At 44.7% G+C, this 21,309-nt stretch overlaps 1 protein-coding gene across 2 annotated transcripts in view; it reads left to right on the forward strand.

Annotated features, from left to right (window-relative positions):
- Nucleotides 1-21,309, forward strand: part of PIPOX (pipecolic acid and sarcosine oxidase) — a 217,672-nt gene that overhangs the window by 69,062 nt on the left and 127,301 nt on the right. For both annotated transcript variants that reach the window (XM_069226217.1, XM_069226218.1), the window contains exon 2: nucleotides 1,899-2,047. In XM_069226217.1, coding sequence (XP_069082318.1) covers nucleotides 1,899-2,047 — 149 coding nt within the window. The remainder of the gene's footprint in view (nucleotides 1-1,898; nucleotides 2,048-21,309) is intronic.

Raw genomic sequence — 21,309 nt, forward strand, 5'->3', positions numbered from 1 at the left:
CACGGTTTTCACTGGGCTTACCGTCGAAGTTGATGAGAGTTGGGGAACGACCCTGATTCCGGCAGGTTCTGCTCTGGCCGAGGTAGGGGCGACCCCTTCCGGTAGCCACGGTGCTGTTTGACAATAGCAAGCCACTACAGTCCGTGCCCTCCAGAAGGAGTCCCAGAGGAAAAACCCCAAAAGGGTAAAAAACCTCCAACAGGAACTCCCTGAAACAGAAGGAGGACACAAGGACGTTAGAACTGAAGATCCGAGAGTACAGGAAAACTGGAGACGAAGACAGGTCAGGAATAACTGGATCCACAAGAGGAAACCAGCCGGAGCGTGACTACCACCAAAGGAGTGTTGCAACGCAATGAGCAAGAAGCTGAATTCCCCTTATATACCCCTAGACAGGAAGTAGAAAACAGGAAGTAGAAACACCACCATCTTGGATTGGGGAAGAGATTATTACAATGAATAAAGAACATGCGTCCAAACAAAGAGAAACAATGCATGCTGGGAAGAGAGAAAGTGAGCAGCATGCTGGGAAAGGGAAAGGCATGCATAAAACACCACCATGTGCAGGCATCCGGCTTTTGCCTGTTGTGACCGGTAAGTGGTGGAAGGAGTGGAATCCAAGAATTCCAATGTTTAATTTATGTGTGCGCCTAGCGCGGCAAACGCTGTACTCGCGGCAAGGACCGTGACCCAGTTTGGGTCCTCTGGCCCTGCCGCGTGCATCCAGGAATCCGCGGCCGGAGAAAAAGAGCGCGGCGAGTGCTGCGACCCTTGACCCGAGCCGCGGTTTCCCCCGCGGCCCGACCGCGGCCCGCCGCGGCCCCAGAGTGTTGTGCCGCGGCGGCCCGTGCTCGCGGCCGCAGCGCGACACTTGCCCCCCTACCTAAACCCGTTGCTAAAGTTAAAAACTTAGGGATCTTATTCAATAACAAACTTTGATTTGAAAATCAGATTAATGCTATCACTTTATCCTCTTTTCTCACTTAAGGATCCTTAGAAAGGTGTTCCCCTTCATCCCACAAGAGTTGCAAAAGACTCTGGTCTCGGTTCTTTTAGTGTCCAAATTTGACTAATGCAATGCGCTCTTTATGAATTTACAAAACAAATTGTTAACAAATTACAGATTGCGCAGAATGCTGCACTTTGTTTGTTGGTAGGCATTCCCAGACATCAGTCAGCCTCACAAGCCCTAATCCAACTTCTCTGGCTTCCTGTGAAGAAGTGTATTGACTTTAAAGCATTTTGTATTGTGTTTAGGGCACTTCATGATGCTGGCCCTGACTATTACAAATGTTGTTTTTCTTGGTATACTCCTTCCAGGTCACTATGCTCGTCCACGGCAAGCAACATAGTTGTTCCAAGGTTCAGGAGACATAACTGTGGTACCAGAAATTATACTGTCTGCACAGACAAACTATGGAACACTCTTCCTTCCAACCTGAAGGAAATGACAAGACTCCGTCCCTTTAGGAAAGCAATTAAAACGTGGCAAAAATAAGCATTTTATATATGTTTTTTAGTGTAGGTATTCTTTTAATTTCTACTTTGCTTCTGTTTTGGCAGCACATAGACACATTTAGGCATTAGTGCACTTTGTAAATAATATTTCAATTTCATCCTAGTATAGCTTACCAGTCCAGAGCCTAAGAGATTTGATTGGCTGAATTTCTGAATTCAGAACAGGGTCTTGAGAGTATAAACGTGCATACTTACAGCTTCTGCTCACGTCTTGATACTTCAAAAAAATCACAGAAATCTTTCAAAACGACTTGGCGTTTCAGTCAGTAGTTCTTCCAATTTTGTTTTTTATTTGGCATGACATTGAAATGGCTTAGCTTCTATTAGCTCTGAAGGGCTGTCTGTCGAACAGTAATCTACATTTTGTTTCCTTCTCACAGTTCCCCCTGCCTCATTCGCGGGGAAGCTCTCATGGCCAGACCCGGTTGATCCGTAAAGCCTATCCCGAGGACTTCTATACCAAGATGATGGAAGAAAGCTACCAGCTGTGGGCTCAACTGGAGAGGGAGAGCAACACCGTACTCTGCAGGTGAGGCTGCAGCTGTCATCAACGAGAGCTATAGATCTAGCCTAGTGGCTATATTCTGAACCATTGGGCCTAAGTTCTGATAACAATCAAGATGCGAGCGCAAAAGGACAAACAGGAAGAAAACGGACAAAAAAAAGGGGAGGATAAGGTTGGGGAAGGTGGGGTCAGGGGACAGGGAACAAGGAGTAAGGGGCAGAGGAGGAAGAGGGGAAGAGGGAATGAAATTGAATGGGACAGAGAAGGTGGGAAAGGACGATAAAAAAAGAGACAGAGTGCACCATGAAGAACATAGAAAAGGGACAAACAGGAAGTGAAAGGAGTGGACAGAGAAAGGAAGAATGGGCCAGAAGAAATGGATGATACCAACATTAAGAGAGATGGTAATAAAGAAATACGAAAAGGTTGCAAAGCGGGATAAAAGGACAGGCATGAAGAAGAAGAGCGAATAGGCCGGGAGCAAGAGAAACGACAATAAATAGCAGAGGGTAAAGAACAAAGAGGAAGGGAGAAGGAGAGAGCAGAAGAGTGTGAGCTGTTAATGATGGAGAGAAAGCAGGACAACAGATAAACGAGAACAGAGACCAGCTGACGAAGTAGAGTAAGAAGGAGAGAAGACGACATAACAGGAGGGAGAGAAAGAAGAACGAGGAAGTGTACAATGAAGAAGAGAGAAAGGAGTAGAGAGGAGGTGAGAAGGGGCGGGATAAAAGGAGGCAGGAAGGAGATAAAAGGAAATGGGGGGAGAAAGGGGACTGGAAGAGAGAAGAGTCCAACGAGAAAAACAAGAGAGGGCACAGGAAGCAAGAAGAGAACATATTGAAAAAGGTGTAGAAAGGAGAATGAAAAACTTAGAGAGAAGAATTAAGTAGGAGCAAAGTAGTAGGAGAGAGAAATGAGAGATAAAGAAAGAGAAGAACAGAAAAGGAAACCGGGGCAAAGAAAGAGAATGGAAGAGATGAGGTGCCAGAGAGGAAGCTGAGGGAACATGAAGAGAGAGAAAGAAGAAGACAGGAAGTGAGAGAAGAAGGGACTAAGGCAGAGGAAGAGAGCGAAGAAACTTATTTTAATGAAGAAAAGAGCTCTCAAACAAAGAGCTCGGAGAGCAAGACTATCGGATTTGCAGAAACGAACATATTTCTAAAGGTGTGTTTAGTAGGAGACCTTGTGTTCCAGCTCTTCCTGTCCATTTACCATGTTAATTTCTATCATAACACAACATAACATGTTGCTCACATGCACCTCTGAGCAGTGTTGAGGGAGGCACGAGGGACATCCAGCCCAGGGCCCAGCTGAGGGATGTAGCGTATTCTCAATCCATGCCAGAGGGGAGTTGTCCATTGGGTGCGGAAAGAGAGAGGCGTTTAGTGTTCTGTGTTGCATTGGGTGTGTTGTGTGTTAGGTGCGTTGTGCACTGTGTTGCACTGAGTGATTTAGGAAGCAGAGGTATAGTGTACTGTGTTGCATTGGGTGTATAGTTAGGCCTAAGTGGTGTGCCATACTTTGCTCTCTTCTGTGTGAATATCCGTGTGATTTGTGCTGGTCTGGAGGGCTACCTGGTTCAGCATAGAACATGTGATGTTGGTGTTGCCTGGAAGGGTGATGCTGAATCCGACAGGCGAGGTAAGAGTGAGAATGAGGTTCCAAGTAGGCAAGTCATTCTGCTCCTGGTTGGGTTTAGATGTAGGATCTACCTGGAATCCGTGTCTAACAGGACGAATCCTAGACACAGGAACATCTTTCACTTTGCTGCTTCTAGACCTAACCGCAGAATTTGACAATTTATGATTCAACTCTTATCAACATCCTTAAAAATGGCATGATGCTAGGACAGCACTGTGATAAAGTGCTTTAAATCCGCTTGACAGGTGAAAAAGGAGCAGCTTTCTTTAGGACCCTCTCTGTCCACACATGGACTCCCTTGGGAATTAATTCTGGGCCAACAATATAAGTAATGTGCTGAACCCTATCATGAAGAACGTAGGGTAGATATTTATCAATATGCTTAGGACCCACAGATGTAACTAAAAATCTCTTCCTGTAAAATGCCATTGCTCTTAAGAAAAGCCCTGAAAATTAAACAAAAGTGTCTCTACAACCACTTCCTCAAACTTAATCCAGACAAAGCCGAATTCCTTCTTTTGTCTTTAATTCAAACAGCACACGGGCATCTGGCTGGATTTCTCTACTCAGGACTTTGTCGACCATTGCAAATAAAACATAATCTGTGGGATTTAGCCTAGATGACAAATTCGCACTATAAAACAGCATAAATAACTTAGCAAAACATGCTCATCACAATTGTTTATGATTTAAAACTTTAAATGCGTATTGATAGAGCACGTTTTTCATTTCCGAGTGCAAAAGTTGTCCTTTCCAGACTAGTCTAAGGGTTGGCACTATATACAGGATTACCAAAATCAAGTCTGTGCCCATGAAAGCGGTAAGTAATTCAGCAGCAAGATAACCTCCCTTCTCAAGGTGGACAAAATACATCCAACCAGTCCTTAAAAGACCATAGTGGCTTCCAATGGCAAGCAGATGCACGGTATCCGCATTATACAAGTTCTATGCAGGCACGGCCCATCATTCAGGGCCCTGCCACCCTCCCTTTTCCAAGCACGATGAGGCTCTTTTAGGCTGAACAAAGATAAGCATAACAGATACTTTACATATTTGGTCAGACAACTTCTCATATTCTGGTCAGGGAGCCAGGTGCTTTGAATTCGCTAATGCACAGGCACATGGCGCCTGGAGCCAAGTGTTGCCTGGCTGAAGATTTCATAGCCCTGAGGATATGAACTCCTCAGCCCAACAGTCTTTTGAGAACCTCCCCCTCATGTCAGACCTGGGTACTTTACTTTTAAGCCCTGAAATGCCCTGGGCTGACTGTCTATCAGTGACATCTCATCACAGAGCAGAAGTAGTCTCAGCAACACTCACTGACCCCATCCCAGCTGGTGATGAGTTAGGGAAAGCGGTCCTCTCATTGACAGGCCCATGACATGAGGAGGTGGAGAGATCTTCTGTCAGTCTCATCCTTCCCCAAAGCCTTCAGGAATAACAGAACGAACAACCACAGCCTTTTTGCTTCCACAGCCAATGTCACAGCGATTGCCCGCTGTTTGCTGAAAGTTGGGTGAATGTTTGTATTTATAATTGTATGTGTATTTGCACTTGCATGCTGTGAACCGTTGTGTGTGTTTGTATGTGCTTGTGAATGGTGGGAGTATGTGCATGCCCTTGTGAATGGATGGGTGTGAGTGAGCGTGCATGTGGATGGATGGCCGTGCATATGTGTGCACGTATATGTGTATGGGTGAAGCTGACTGTGCTAGTGTGTGTCCTCCACTGCTCAGCCGCATTACAGGCTGACACTGGTGCTGTACCAAAGCATCCCTCATAACCACTACAGAATCTTAAAGTCCTAACAGAAATAAAAAAATTAGAACAATTTCATGGTTGAAATTACAAAATTCTCCAAACAGAAAAATGCAACAATCTCTGGAGCAGCCCTGAGAATTTGGAACACTATCCCATCAGAGCTCTAGGTCCCCCACATTAAAAAATGGATGAAACTGCTTTGACCAAATAGCCAGTATGATCATATACAAAAAAACATAGCTAAAGAGTTGAGCCTCAACCAAAAAACACATAGAGGCCCCATTCACAAAGACATTTTTGGAGTACATAAAGCAGTAATCCTGTAGAACTCTTTTACATAGTCTTAAATGCTTTTCTGCCCAGGCCCCAAAACATCTAAAATGCAAATATTGTGGAAATATTTGTATACAACGAGCTCAAATAGAAAGGACTGTTCCATCTTTGCACTTTTACTATTTTGGGAGCTGCACGTTTCAGGGCTGATCCAAAAAGGCACGTAACAGTATACAAAAATGCACTCCTGTATATTTCCTCTCTGAACAATAGAACACTCAAACTTCCCAGTAGTCAAGACAAACAATGCCTTCTATAAATACAACTCTAGCTGTTGGAGAGCCCTTTATATTAATGTAAAGAACTCGGGTAATTCAGTAGGTGCTTAAGAAAATTATTCAAATACTGGTAAAATAGTCTACACCAAGAATACCTTCTATATAACAAGGACAAAGAACGAATGTAAATCCTTTTCTGTGTATTTATTCTTCTAAGAAACTCTGATTATGAAATCTGCAGAGTGTGTGCATGTAAGCTTTATTGTTGCATCTTAATTATGTTAATCATTCCTCTTGAATCTGTAGAGTGTATCCACTGTTTGCATTATAATTAAAGCGCTCTGACGTCACCTTGACATGTTCAGCCCTGTAGAAAAGCATTTGTGTACCTGATCCATGGACTTCCTTTATAATGTGTGTCTTAAATCAAAACCCCCTTTGGACTTGTAGGAAGGTCAGGGAAGAGTAAAAGTGACTGGGCCTGGCTAGTGAAAGGTATCAGCCAACCACGGGCATGAGGTGGGGTTGGGCAAAGGTGAGCTGGCTGGAGGTTGTATGTCTCCTGACGCATAAGAGAGGGGTGTAGATCTTAGAAACTGGACAGGGATGGTAGACAGCAGAGACAGTGAGAGAGATTAGGGGCAGTCCAAGCAGAGAGGTCAGAAAAGAAGACGAAGAGTGTGGAGAAGAAAATACAGAGGGCAGAATATGAGAGAAGGGGCCAAAGGGTAAAGGGAGTGAATGCTGAGAACATGGGACAGAGAATGAGAGAGAAGGGTAGAGCGCAAAAAAAGTGACAGAGAGAATACAGCCACAACAATAATTAGGTAAAACGCAGTGCTTGAAGTGCAAACATAGAAGTGCAGGTTCTAGGGGCGGATCCTCCGCTATGGCGCTATGGCGCTATGGCGGAGGAGCAACTCCCCCTTCCCCCCAGCATCAGCAGCTGCAAAACTTTTATAGTAAAAACGTAATAAACTGTGTTTATTACGTTTTTATTGCAAAGGGGCGGGCCACTGGTGTGATAGGGAGTGAGGGGGAGTGCAAAGCACTCCCCCTCGGTGCGCATGTATGTTTGGCCAGACGTCTCGGGCCGGCCAAACATACATGCGCAGTAGGCTCTGACCAACTTGGCACCGCCATGCCGGATTGGAGAGAGCAGGCAGAGGCTCCCACTCTGCCTCGGAGCGCCCAGCCAGGGCACTCTGTCCAATCCTAACGCTGTTTTCATGCTGCTGGAAGCATGAAAGCAGCGGTAGGATTGGACGCAGGGCAGGCTGGGAGCCTGAGCCTGTCCCTGCAGATGAGGAGTGGGGAGCGGTTCAGAGGTGGCACAGCGCAGTGAAACAGGTACGTTTTTTTTTTTTTCATTCATTTTTTTTTTTTGCGCTCCATCGCACCCCTCAGCCCCCAGACCCGCCCCGCCCCGCATCACCCCACCCCTTCTTCCTCCCACATGCCGCGACTGGCAAGTACCCTATACCATGGTAACGATTTGTTTCCGATAAGTGCTGATTCTCTCCATTTAAAAGTACTGCACCTCTGCTGAGAAGAGCCCTCACTCGCACACACCAAAACAAGTAAGTGTTGGTACTCACTACCTGACAGTACCGGCTCATTTGAAGCACTGGAGAGGCAAGAACAGATAGAATAAAGCATCTTTAAGAAGAAGGGACGGGAGGGAGAAACAAGAGGATTCATCAAGAGAGGGAATAGCAAGATTGGAAGAGGAAGGGATGGGAAATATGACCAGTAGGAGGAGAGAGGAGACAGAACAAGCAGAGAGAAAGATACTAGGACACAAAAAGGGAAGGGGTATTTTGAGGCTGGTGCTCTGGTAGTGCGAGTACCAGCAGTTCTATATTTCCATTTAAAGCAATGTCTTATGAATTTAAGAGTGTATCCCGTCTTGGGAAGGGTGCATATTCGTGACTTCACCTGACTTCTCTGGGGAAGAATAAACCTTCTACCAAGCTTAGAAGCAGTGCTTTAAATGGACCGGCACTTCTCGGCGCTCTTATAATACATTGAATGGGAGAGTACCAGCACTTCTCAGGAGCAAACGGGTGCTCTAAATAGTGAGTACCTGCACTCCTACATTTCTGTTTAAAGCACTGCTTAGAAGTAAATAGACATAGTGAAACTAGAGGAGGAAACACAGATAAAGAACGAAGGATGTATTGAAAAAATACTTAAGTGAGAATACTGCATAAAAAAGTACAAAGCTAAATATTCCCAGAGGAAGAGAACACTGAGAGGAGAAGAACAAAGAGGAAAAAAGGATGCAAGAAGAGATGGTACCAGCATGAAAGACATCGAGAACAGCGGAAAAGAACAGCTCCGAAAAGAAACAATAAGCAGAAAAGACGCGGAAGAGGGCGGGCGGAGGAGAGGACGGAGAATAGAAGGGAAGTGGGGTTGCAGAAGCCCACTGCGATGTTTTGTTCTCTGATTGCTGGTTCAGATATTTGCCGCAGGTACTGGCAGGCATCGCAAGGAGAGGCGAGGAGTTGCCATGGAACTGTGCTGATGGGCCCTTAGACAAAGGATCAGCCACGGCAGAAGCAGGTTTGCTTTGTTCACTCGGAACCAGCTCACTCATGCTATAAATAAGGTGTTCTCCGAGGCAGATATTCATCTGGAAACCTCTCATGCAATAAATACTTTGTTTGAGCCCTGGACCCATCCGCAGCCTCTACCTTTCTGCACCTGCAGGTCCGGGCTGCAGGGCTGGGAGGGGAATGCAAGCATGGAGCGAAGAAGTGAAAAAAGAAAGCCATGGAGAGAAAGGGGGAGGGAAACGAGAGTCAGCTCTGACTCCCTTCTGCCTGCTCCCTCCTTCCCTATGCTGTCCCTCCAGGGTGGCCGAGAGCGATCCAAGAACTGTATAATCAACCAACAGGAATTGGGTGCCTTCCTTCGGTCATCTGTTGGTGCTTTGAAGTGCTGCAAGGCTGCTATAGGCACTATTAAATCAACCAACGAGACTTATGTTCCCTCTATTTCTCTTGTGTATCCTCCATCCGTCTTCTAGGTCCCGGTGGTGCTTTGAAGTCTCGCGAGGCTAGCATTGCACTATACACTATCCCTCCTTCTCTCTTCCGTGCCCCTTTGCAGCTCTTGCTCCCCTGTAGTATGCATAGACATGTTCCCTACCCCTTCCACCCGATAACCCCCTCCCTGTCCCTTCGTTCCCGTTCCTTTTTACTCGCAGACTTGTTACCTGCTTACTGGTGGCAAAGGCGCTACAGAGCGAACCAGGTGTCATGATGTGAGCATGAAAACAGGAAGAAATACCGAGGCAAGACTGGGAAGAAAAGAAACGGCAAGAGTTGGAGTAAATAGTTAAGGATACAAGTACGGTCCAACAGGGTAGCCCCGCACGCACCGCGGTGCAGGTGAAGGCCCTGAGCTCCGGGGTTGAGGGGGGGCCCTCAGCAAAACTGGTAGATTGTGGGTTGGGGGAGACCCCCTCCATGTACTTTGCAGGGCGGCCCCTTAAGTTTTGTTACGCCACTGGGCAAAAAAAAGAGGAAAGTGGAGGGAACACAATAAATAAGAGGAGAAGACTGAGTGGAAAGAGGAAATAAAGTGAAGAGTGTAGCATCTTCCCTGGAGCATACAAATCAATATGCCACATGGAGCTCTGTAGCAGACATCTTTATTCTTCAAGATACTATCGCGGTCTGCACGCATTGCGTCATAACCACACCTTAATACCTCCAATCAGTTCACATAATTCCTGTAAAGAGTCCACCCTGGACCGCGAGGGTCGTAGTGCACATGATATCAACAACACTACAAAGAGGAGGAGAACAGAGGGCAAGAAGTAACAGAAGGGAAGTGAGGGCAAGAGAAATAGTCAACATGAGGTGGAAAAAAGATGGAGATGGATGTGAAAAGAGAAAAAATGTAGAATTAAGGTTAAAGGAGTGAGGATAAAAGAGGGAAAAGGAGAAGAAGTAGGGAAATGATGAAGACAAAGATGTAGAAAAGGGGAATAAAAGGTATAAAAATTGAGAAGGAATGGACAGAGTTAAGGTTAAAATGAAGAAGACGCGAAAAGTGAAAGTTGAAGAAAGAAAAAAACGAAAAACAGTAATGCAAGCCCTCACAAATGCAATGGAGTAGACTTTAGTATAGTGCGAGACAACAATGTGGTGTGCGCTTGTGTGGCCCAGAGGAACCAGGGGATGTCAGAAGTTCATTGCCTCTGGGACTCGGGATGCAGGTGGTGCTGCAGTAGGCTTGACATATATTGAGGGATGCAGTTTTAGGGGTACATGGTGCTGTCTTGCTTGTAAGTTTGATTTGTGGTGGTGTAGTTGTGCTAGTGCAGTTATAGTATCTGCCATTCTGCACTGTTCGATGCAGTTGAATTGTTGATGTTGTGTTTTATGGTAATTTTAATTTGATACTTGTCATAGTTGTAGTGTTAGAATTGTAGTGCTGCGGTTGTAGTTTTAGTGTCGCAATGACGTAGTGTTAGAACATAGGTTGTCATTTAAAATTCATCAGGTAGCGGACTCGTGCATTGGACGTCCAGCCTCTGCACACCCTGCGAAGGACTTCCAATGCATTTAGAAATTCCTGCCTACTTGGCGGGATCGCTTTATGGCAAGTACTCCTACTGATCCGACATGGCACAAGTATAATGCCGGCTGTCCACAACACCATGGTGGCAGGTTGTTTTTTTTATATTTCACAAACCACCTCTCAAAGTAGGAGTTGCTTCTGAAATACAAAAAGGCGTTTCCCTGGTCAAGGAAGGTCTGGGACCGCAGGCCAGCAGCCCTAAATACATCGTGACCACAGCAGTCCAGTTGCTTATGGGCAACCACTTGAAGGTTTCTGACCACAGACCCCTTCTCGCACTTCTAAATGAGGGACGGGTGTCCAGGAGTTTGTTGGGGCAGGTGAATCATCCATTTGAGGCCGTTTTGCCACACTGCCAAGTTCTAACATCTAAATTACCTCAAAGTTTTTTAGCATTCTACTTCCAGCATGGTGGTTGTAGTGTTAGTGTTGTGGTGTGTTGGCATATGTGTATTGTAATGTGGTATTCGTTGTGTTGTACTGTTAGTGTTATTGTATTGCTGTAGGTTTACATGCTATGGGTAACCCTGTATTCACAATGCTGCAACATTGGTAGCAGAGACGTTTTAAGGCGCGGGCAAAGTGGGCAATTGCCCAGCACCCTCACCTTTCAAGGGGCCCCTTAGGAAGTGAACTTTACATCTGTCTATTTCTCCATCTAATCTTTAATGTAATATTCAATATTGTTTGCCACCGTGGGCTTGAATTAACAAAAAAAGTGTAAGAAAATACAAAGTTGTTTTGGACAGGGGCCCCTAAAGATTGTCTTATAGTTGTGTTGTTGCAGTTGCCGTTCTGTAGTGCGGTGGTGGTGGGGATAGTAGATGCAGGTGCAGTGTCTCCAAAGGAACAATGCTTCCCGCATTCTATTTATTGCTACAGAAAAACCGCTGAGGCACTGAAACACTTTGCAACAGTCCTTTAGTTTCCATTGGCAACCCCTTCAATAGATGATGACTTACCTTCTCCCCATACATACAGCATGCCAATCATTTTGATCTGAATAGCATCGCCGTTTTATCTAGACTTAGAAACAAAGTAAAAAAAGGAAGGGAGACAAAAAAAGAGGACAGCCATTTGACCAGCAAGGACACGTAGCAGTTTGGAGGGAAAACACATGGCACTACATTATGCAAGCCCTCAAACTGTGGCCACACTTGGTGGACTTGAAGGTCCTTGAGATAAATGATAGTGACCACAATGCCTTACACCTAACAATGAAAGGTTATTTGTCAATCAGTCTTAATGTCCATAATTTTACACATCTTGGTGAACTAAGGGCCTCATTACGACCCTGGCAGCCGGCGGTAAGCTAGCGGTAACACCGCAAACAGGCTGGCGGTGCTCCGACAGCTATTATGCCTGTGGCACAATAGCCAAAGCCATACCGCCGGCCCCTCCAACATACAGCCAGGCTTCCGCCTGGCAGTCATAATCTTCAGGGCAGCGATGCAAGCAGAGGTAACACCGCCATGAAAAGGCTGGCGGTAAGGGGGACCCGGGCAGTGCAGTGGCAGTGCAGGGGCCCCCAGGCACAGCCCCTTCACGCATTTCTCTGCCCGAATTTCGGGCAGTGAAATGCGCGATGAGTGCTACTGCACACGCTGCACATCAACATTACCGCTGGCTCTATTACGAGCCGGCTGCAATGTTGATGTGACTTTTCCGCTGGGCCAGCGGATGGTAACACTGTTACCGTTTGCTGGCCCAGCGGAAAAGTAAAAATAGGGAGCCAGATATACTGCCAGCACTGGCAGTATACTGGCGCCCACAGCTTCGGCGATCTTTGGCAAAGACCGCCGAAGTTGTAATGAGGGCCTAAGTCTTTCGAATAACAAGCGGGCATTAAAGTGCTCCTACGTAAGAGGTCATCCAAATATAATGCCCCGAATTTACAACAAAGTGGTAGATACACTCAAGCATATGGGAAATCAAGAAGCATTTGGGAAGCGAGTTACATACACACTGAAGGCCAATGAAGCCTTGTTTGATTATTTCTGTGAATCATCACTACGGAGTGCAAAAGACCATCTAAAAAGAGACCAAAACATCAATAGTACAACAAACAATTTACTTTGTTCAAGGTGGCTTGACAAAATTCCATTAAAGCTACAGATGGGGAGCAAACAAAATTTGCTAGGAGAAAATATAAGCATGTGTTGAGCAAAGCTAGATTCAAATGAGAAACTGAAGGCAAGATCTGATGACCGCAGCCAAAACAGGGGACAACAAAACATATTGGAATATAGTACCTCCTTGTAGCTGTTATTCAATAACCAAAGATGATTTCCACCCTCAGCCCAGGCTTACGTTTAGCACATTGAGGGCTTACATTTGGAAGAAGCTGGTAAGGTGCCCAGCGGGATATTAGATGTAGATCCATCATATGTCAAGCCGTCTTGTTATTACACTTAACGAGTCTTTCTATACTCTTAATTGGATAGCTCCTGGAAAGGCATTGTGGCCTTTCTGCATACCAGGAGATCTGTATGCTTTGGAACCTTTTGTATAGGACCCAGACCTCAACATGCTCACAAGTTTTATTCTAGAGGGCAGTTAGCTACCAAATCCTGTTACGAAGCAGAGGTCGTCTCCGTTTATAAGAAGGGCAGTCATGAAGACCCCCATAATGATAGGCCCATTAGTTTGATTAAAGGGCTACTAAAGCTTTTCTGCCTCCAATTATTGGGGATACTCACTGAGTGGGCCAATGATAACAGGATCCAACCAGACCCTCAAGCAGCTTTTCATTCTGAAAATCAGCATAATCAAGCAAATATTTTGTGCAATACACTAGGAAACTGTGATACTAGAGAAGGGCCATCAGTACGTGGTATTTATTAAGCTTAAGTCAACTTTTGAACTAATCCCACACCACAAGCTCTGGGGTACCCTGGGTACCAAGGGAGTTCCTGGTAAAAAAAAATTCTATTTTAATAAGGCTACATGAGACCAATTATGCCTGAAAGAGGTGTGGAAGTTAGAGGCAAGCTGACTAGTCGCACCAGAATAGGGAAGGGAGTTCAGCAAGGCTATGTCCTGGCCCCAGCTCTCTTCTCTGTATATAAATAATGCTGTGAAATATTTAGATTTTCCAGGCAATGACGTCCCAAAAATAGGAGCCCTAAGAGTACCAGCACCATTGTGTGCAGGTAATACTCTCCTTATTTCTAAAACCCACGCTGGGTTGTAGACCTTGATCATTTTTTCAATTTCTGTATGGAAAAGAATTTGGAGTTAAACACACAAAAAACAAGTACAATGTCCTTCAGCCCTTATAGATCTATGAATGTACGTGTAAAATCACACAATGAAATACTCAATCAAGTATCAGACTTTGATTATTTAGGAGTTTAGGCTGGTTAGCAATCCTCCCTGCTCACATCAGATGCATCATTCACTTAGGATTGAACGGATCTGAGTTATGGGGATATCTAAAGGATACGAAGCTAGCAATGGTCGAAAATAAATGTATGCAGTCCTTATTAAATCTTCCTCCGAGTGCTTCTCATACACCCTTATTACCTGATTTAGGTAGCTATCCGATTACCAATATAGTCCACTTAAGGCCTCTGTTGTATTGGCGAAGATTGTGGTCAACAGAGGAGCTACACTCATATAGATCACCCTTCAAATAAATACCGCACTCAAAGGGTCAAACGAAAATTCCATGGCTAGCGTATTCAAGAATATGATCTACAGTTTGGATCTAGCTGTTTTTTGTGAGTCCCCTGCTGATGCCCACTTGATCTGACATCAAAGAACAACTAAAGGTTTTTGTTTATGGGAAGAGGAGCTGAGAAAATATAAAGCTGGAAGTCTAATGGACAGATATTTATAAAATAAATGTATCCCACTATTTGAACCATTTTTCGATAAAATGACATGCTTATTGCGAAGCAGCTATATATTAAAGTTAGATACGAGATTCTGCTGATTAATAGCATTTGAATTGAATGCTCTAGAAATAGGTACCCGACTCGCAGAATCGTGATTGAAACAGTTAACCATTTGTTTGGAAAGCCTATAAAGTCCCCCATAAGAAATGGATTAAGCCAGTGTGTCGTCTTCTAGGGATCAGACCATGTAAAAAAGCACTGAGAATCTTAAGAACGTATTTGCCCCCGACATTAGGGGACTGCACCACTTCAAGGGCATCACTCCCTACAATCTGACCAGCACATCAAGGACCGGCGCCCATTTTGGGGATCTGACTAGCATGGGTAGAATTGTCATTAGGCTTGTTTGTGTGTAACATAAAGCCTTTAAAATGTGGTTTGTGGCTCCTTACTCTTTAATAGGCTGCACAATTCTCCAAACAGAAGGTCATAAATACCTCAGTATCATAATATAATGAACTGTGGAGTGTAGGAACAGATGAAGCAAGGGAGGAAGAGTGAATGAATGGAAGAATGGATGGGGAGAAGGATAGATCGATGGATCCAGAGAAAGGTGAATGTATAGAGGTTAGAATGAAAAGCTGGATGGAGAGAAAGATGGATGAATAGAGATATGGATGAATGGAGAAGATAGATGGACAGGGAGAAAGAAGGTTGTATAGAAAGGTGGGTGAGGGGGTGCATAGAAAGAAGGGTGGATGATGGAGAGAATGAAGGATGGATGGAGAAAAGAAAGATTGAAGGAGATACGATGGATAGAAGGATGAAGAGAAGAACAGGTGGCTGAAAAGAAACATGGATGTACGGAGAGAAAGGTTACAAACCCCAAGAATATTTGAAACTGCAGATATAAAATACCGAGCATGGCTCTGTGGCTACAGCCAGGCTGCAGTGCTTTACAAAACTGAATAGGACGTAAGGTGGTGGCTAAGCTGTACTGACTCCCTCAAGTGCAGAAAAAATAAAGAACATTGGGCGCTGAAACAAAGAAAAGAAATAATTGAAATCCAATTGTAGCTGACCTTTAGAGCAGAACAAATTCAATTGATGCTGTATAGTTCAATGTCCTTAGTAGAAAAGTAAAGGAACGTCAGTATGTAGCAATGAAGCCCACTCTCCTCCCTCCCACACACACATACAAGAACAGACTGGAAAGCAGCGGCCCTCAGAAAAATAATGATTTATAAAGTAATTAAATGCTGTACAACAGAAAAACATAACCACTTGTTATATTAAGTACATTTGTATGTAAGTGAGTGATACTTTATTTGGGTCAATTATTAAAATTGTTGACAAATGCCATGTTTCAAAATACAAATAAGATAGCATTCACCACCCATTAAAAACAGTTGAGTAATTTACGAAGTTATTCGTCTTGGACAGGCTTTCGAGGAAAGGCTGAGGAGTAAAAAAGAGTTTATCTCCTCAGCCAGATCTCAGTCTGTCAAGCTGGACTTATGCTTAAGGATCTTCTCCAGCGACCAGCAGAGAGCACGGAGTCGATGGAGCACAGAGTGCTAATAAGAAGGACATCTGTGCTTTTAGTTGCTGGCCGTGAGCGCAGGGGTACTAAAGTGCTGGAGTATCAAAAGTGAGCAGGGCCTGTAGGTCATGACACTTAAGGACATCGGAACAGGGTAGCGCAGACAAAAGTGCAAAGTGACAAAAGTAGGAGCATGGACTGTGCATATTTTACAAGCGAGCATCATGTTACGCAGGGACACTAAAGTGCAGAGTGCTAATTGTAAACTTGAAGCCCGATGTATGATGCGATTTTGCAGTCGCATAAGGAGAATTTCTCCTTTTTGCGACCGCAAAATGGCCTTTTCTAATGTACCATCCGTATTTTGTAAGGTGGCATGCAAATACCGACTTGCAATATAGGGTTTGTGACTCGCAATTACAAAGGGCTGTTCCAAGGGCGTCCCTTCCTAATTGCAAGTTGCATTGGCATGTATGATTGTTTTGTGACCCCCAATTGCGGTCTCAAAAAAATCGCAGTTATCACCAATTTCAAAGTGGTGGTAACCCATTCTGAAACAGGAAAGGGTCCCCAAAAGACCCCTTCCCTTTTGTGAATGGAAGCAAAAGTATTTTTTTCAGAGCAAGTAGTGGTCCCACGGACCAGTGCCTACTCTGAAAAAATAAAAAGACAACTTTTAATTTTTTTGTTTGGCCATTCCCAGTGGGGTCACAAATGACGACCTACCCCATAAATATTGTTGAGGTAGGTCAATTGCAACCCCACTGGGAACCACACACAGTGTCGTTGACACTGTTGTACATTTGGTTTTGCAACTCGCAAATGAATCGCTAATTGCAAGTCGCATAACATATGGTCATACATCTAGCCTTCGGTTCCTGGCTCATGTTCGATTAGGAGACCTGAGTTGATTTTACTGAGTACTAGGCCTATCAGGTTTGCACCATGGGTTAGAGTGAAAGGTACTATTTGTCCCATGAACTATCTATTTTTCTTTCTCCACCTGGGTTCAGGCTGGTCGATTTAGCAGCTGATGAGATAACTTCATGAATTTGGCAAATCTCGCCAGCTCTGCTGGGTATTCCAGATCAAGAAGGACTTCTTTCACCTTGCTGCAGGAACATATACCATATTTTAGGAAGAGAGGCTTTATAAAAGTGCGGCGAACGTTTAAGAGGGCCGGGCAAGTGCAGATTAGATGGGCCAAGGATTCCTCTTGTAAGTGACATAGAGTGCATGCCCCGGTGTTTGCTAGTGGTCAGTGCTATTTAGGTCTTTAAGTGAAAGAGCCATCAGCCTTTCGAAAAAAAACTGCTTAAGAACTGGCTTTATTAGAGCACAGTTTAAATATGTCTGGCAGTGCTTTTCTCTTTATGAGTACAGACTATCCTGGCTGTGACTATTAGATCACTCAGTACAACTGAGGTCTTCCTGCCTAGATTGTAGCCTAACGTGTTTTTTCAGGGCGGTTTTTAGAAACATGGGATAATTTACAGTGTTTTCCCAGTTGTCCGCGGCCAGGTTTAGTTTAGAGCAGGCTGTCACCAGGTATTCCAGCCAAGAGTTCTTTGTGTTTATAAACATGTGCTTCAGGATTTCTTTCATTGTGATTGCAGGTAATGCACAAAGTCTGCTGTAGTACCGGACTGTGACTGCTCAGTTCCCAAGGCTAGTTTGTTCAAACCGAACTTGAGGCATAGTAAAGAGTTGTGTACATATATAAGAATTTGAAAGATATGCTTGTAGGTGGGATTACACCCACTACATAGTGTCCGCTAAGGCATCTGAAAAAGCTGGCTGCCTGTAGTAGATGAAAGGTATTAGTTTTGCTCTAATTAATTACCTTGCAGATGGCCTCTGTAGTTGGACTGTGTAGAGTGGAGTGAAGTTTGCACAAGGCATAGGACTTGCCTCTTTCTTCTGAGTGATGTGCAGCTTGTGCTTGCTGTCGCTTCCAAACAACACCCCCATGTAGTTGTAGTTGGAAGAGGTCTTTATTTCAAGTTTCCCAATCTCCACTGCAGTTTGAGTTTATTGGGATAGCGGCCAAATATGATAGCCTTTGTCTTTTTGCTGTTTGCCACTAATTTAATCATGATGTTATACACATTTAGTGCATCCAAGGCTCTCTGCATTCCCACTTTTGTGTGATCCATTACGATGATGTTGTCAGCATACAGCATCAAGAACAAACTTTCCTGCTCGATTTTAGGAACTAGTAGATTTGCATATTTAAAGGGTTTCCTAGGTTGGCGATGTACAGGTTGAAAAGCATTGGTGCAAGGACACATCCTTGTTTGAGGCCTTGGTCCGTGTACACTTTAGCAGTCGCTGTGTGTTGGATGAGCTTGATACAGACCCGAGTTTGGAAATAGAGTGCTATTATGGTACCCAGCCGTTTCTCCCGGATTCTCTAGTTATGTAATTTCTTCCAAAAGATGATCCTGTCTACGCCATTGAAGAGGGGATGGTTGTTGGGCTGGGTGGCCTGCTCAGCCAAATAATCTAAGGTTATGATGTTGTCCATAGTGGAAGACACTTCCCTGAAGCCTGATTGATAGGTCAGCAGAATGCCCTTGTTTCTGACCCAGGTATCCAGATTGTTTAGTAGTAGACTTGCACATGCCTTGACTTCAATGTCCATCAGGGCAATGATACTATAGTTTGTTGGATCTGTGCTATCTCCCTTTTTGAGTATGGGTTGTAGTATGTGGAGGTTGAAGGTGGGATAGCTGTATGCCATTCCATGTTTCGGAGCGTCAGTGGTTGTGCACTGTGTTGACCCATGGCACCAGAGCAGTGGCTTCTCTAGGTCGAATGGGGGACGTGCAATAGAGTGTTTGAACATGCTTGCTCCATTTGTCCCTGGGACACCATCGCATCTGTCCTGAAGGTGTCCCTTAAGATTGTTAATGTACCACCAGAATTGTCTGTTTTGTGGCTGTGTAGTCACTGCAAGTCCTCCTGTTCCTTTTTGTGCTATCATACACACCTATTGTGCAGTTTTCTGGCTTTTCCACATTTATGGCGGAGCACCTTGGATCCAGCTCGTTTGTAGAGGTGAGTGGCCTGCCCAGGGTTCTTTTACTCTCTTTCACCTTCTCGCTGTAGCTTTGTCGCCGGCAGCACGCCTTTTCTTTGATCACTGGAAACTTGCTGGTTGAGCTTCCTCGGGGCAGATGGTACAGTGCTGCTGCTAATGATGGCCATTGTGAGAAATATCCGCATTAGGGCTATTAGTGATCTCTGACTGCCAACTGCTTTTCCATTCTGCCAGGCACGAGGAGTCTATTTTATTCCATTTCACTCTTTGTATGAGTGTGCAAATTTCTTCCCCAGTAGGGGTCCCCAGAGTGTTTAGAATATGGGGGCTGGTTGACTTCAGAGATATCACAGTAGTTAGGAGAAAATGATCACTGGACTGCTGCTGTGTTATTGAAAAGCCCAGAAGTTGTTCGGAGATGAGTTTGCTCAAGAACACGTAGTCCAGTGTTGAGGTGTTGTTGAGTGACTTGGGCATTGTTATAGAAGGGAATATGCCTTGTGCGGACTTCAGTTGGTAAGTTTTAAGGAATGTACTTAAGGTATTGCCTGCATGGTTTAATCTTTAATTCTCTTACTCTCAGTGCCAAATTAACATACATGAACAGGCCTCCAGATGATCTGCCAAATAGATAGGTCTTTTTGGCTGGTAGCTTGAATTCTGCAGAGCCTGGGATTATCAAGGGTGACCGTATCCAGGTTTCTTCAATGCATAGCAGGTCGCCACTTTGAATGAAGTTCAAAGTTTGGGACTTATTTAAGGTATACTTGAGCCTGAAAACATTCCAAGATATCATTAGTAGGGGCTTTGCCGCTGTTTTATTATAAGTTGTCGTCCAATTCCTGGGTGCTAGGAATGGGTGTAATGCATCCCTGCCAGGTTGGCAGGTAGCCAGCCCCAGTCACTTGTGCCATGCGGAGCTTGCTGGTCAGCTTTGATTCTACACGCTGCCACAGACCTCTTTGGGGAGATGGAGCACTATATTCTCAGGTTTGGGTAGGCGTAGGTTGGAGGGCCTGAGGAGATATCTCATAATATACACCTTCCTTCCTGTTGCACCATCTTTGTACTGGAGTGTTCCATCAGCATATGTGGGTATCTTTCTAGTTTTAGCATTTGTACTCGGATCCCCCAGCTAGCAAATTGAGCACTTTCAGTTAGTATCTTTTGTGCATCAGTGATATTTTTTCCAGGTAGCTATTGTTTTTGTTTGTTTTTTAATTAGTTTTTATTGTACTTTCAAGGTTATAACAATCACAACATGAGCATATGTCACAGTGAATGAATACAATGTCACAACATACCACATAATTGCAAAGTCAATAATGAAGGTACATGTTTGTAGCTTGCAAAGGTGACTAAATGGCCTAAAAGGAGATCATAGTGGGGCACACGTACCACAGCCCGCCCACCTGGGTTGAGGGATGCACTCCCCGGCAGCCACCCGGCTGATCTGCCCATGTGTCGGCTGACCCTTTGCGTGATTACATAGATATTAGGCAGTAGCTCAGAATTCAGGGCTGTCTGGCGCCTCCCCTTCTTCCGTAGTCCTGTCCTCTGCTGTGTCGTGGGTGTCAGCTTTCTGGCATAGGTATGCCAAGAATGGTTCCCCAATATCCTTGTGGCGAGAGCAGGCGGCATGAGGTCCCAGTAGTTAGTCAATTGTACTTGACAATTAGTCACACCCTCCAACCAGGCTTTTATGGTATGAACTGGTTTCCTGCCCGAATGTATGGCCACTCTGCTAATAAGAACAGCATAGTAATAAGTTTACGGTCCTGGGGGCGGGGGGCGTCCTCCACATAACCAAGGAGGCTGTCCAAAGGGGCAGGCTGAAGCATTGCACCAGTGATTTCATGGCTAATGTATATTTCTGCCCAGTAGTGTGCTATAGGGGGGCAGTGCCAAGCAAGGTGGAGGAAACTGGCCTGTGGCACGTTACAGCGCAGACACCTTTGTCAGGTGATAGTCCCATCTTGAAGTGTTGTATAGGGGTGTAATATAACCGATGGAGATGAGACACAGTCTATAATTTGGCATTAACAGTGTCAATTGGTGACAGTAGTACGTCCATATTGCTTCCATCAAAGGAGAGTCTAAGCAATCCATGCTTCTTGTGATTTCAGAATTTTAATTGGGGCTTGAGTCTGCATGAAGTTATAGAGTCTAGTTATCAATTTGTGAGAGGAGGTGAACGTGTATATAAGCTCCAGTAGTGGGAGTGGTAGCAGAGGTCTTGGGAACGTTATTAGCCAGTGGAGCATATAGTACTGTCAAACCAGCCCACTTTCGCAATCCCTTCCACACTC

The sequence above is a fragment of the Pleurodeles waltl genome, chromosome 3_1, assembly GCF_031143425.1.
Source record: "Pleurodeles waltl isolate 20211129_DDA chromosome 3_1, aPleWal1.hap1.20221129, whole genome shotgun sequence".
NCBI lineage: Eukaryota > Metazoa > Chordata > Amphibia > Caudata > Salamandridae > Pleurodeles > Pleurodeles waltl.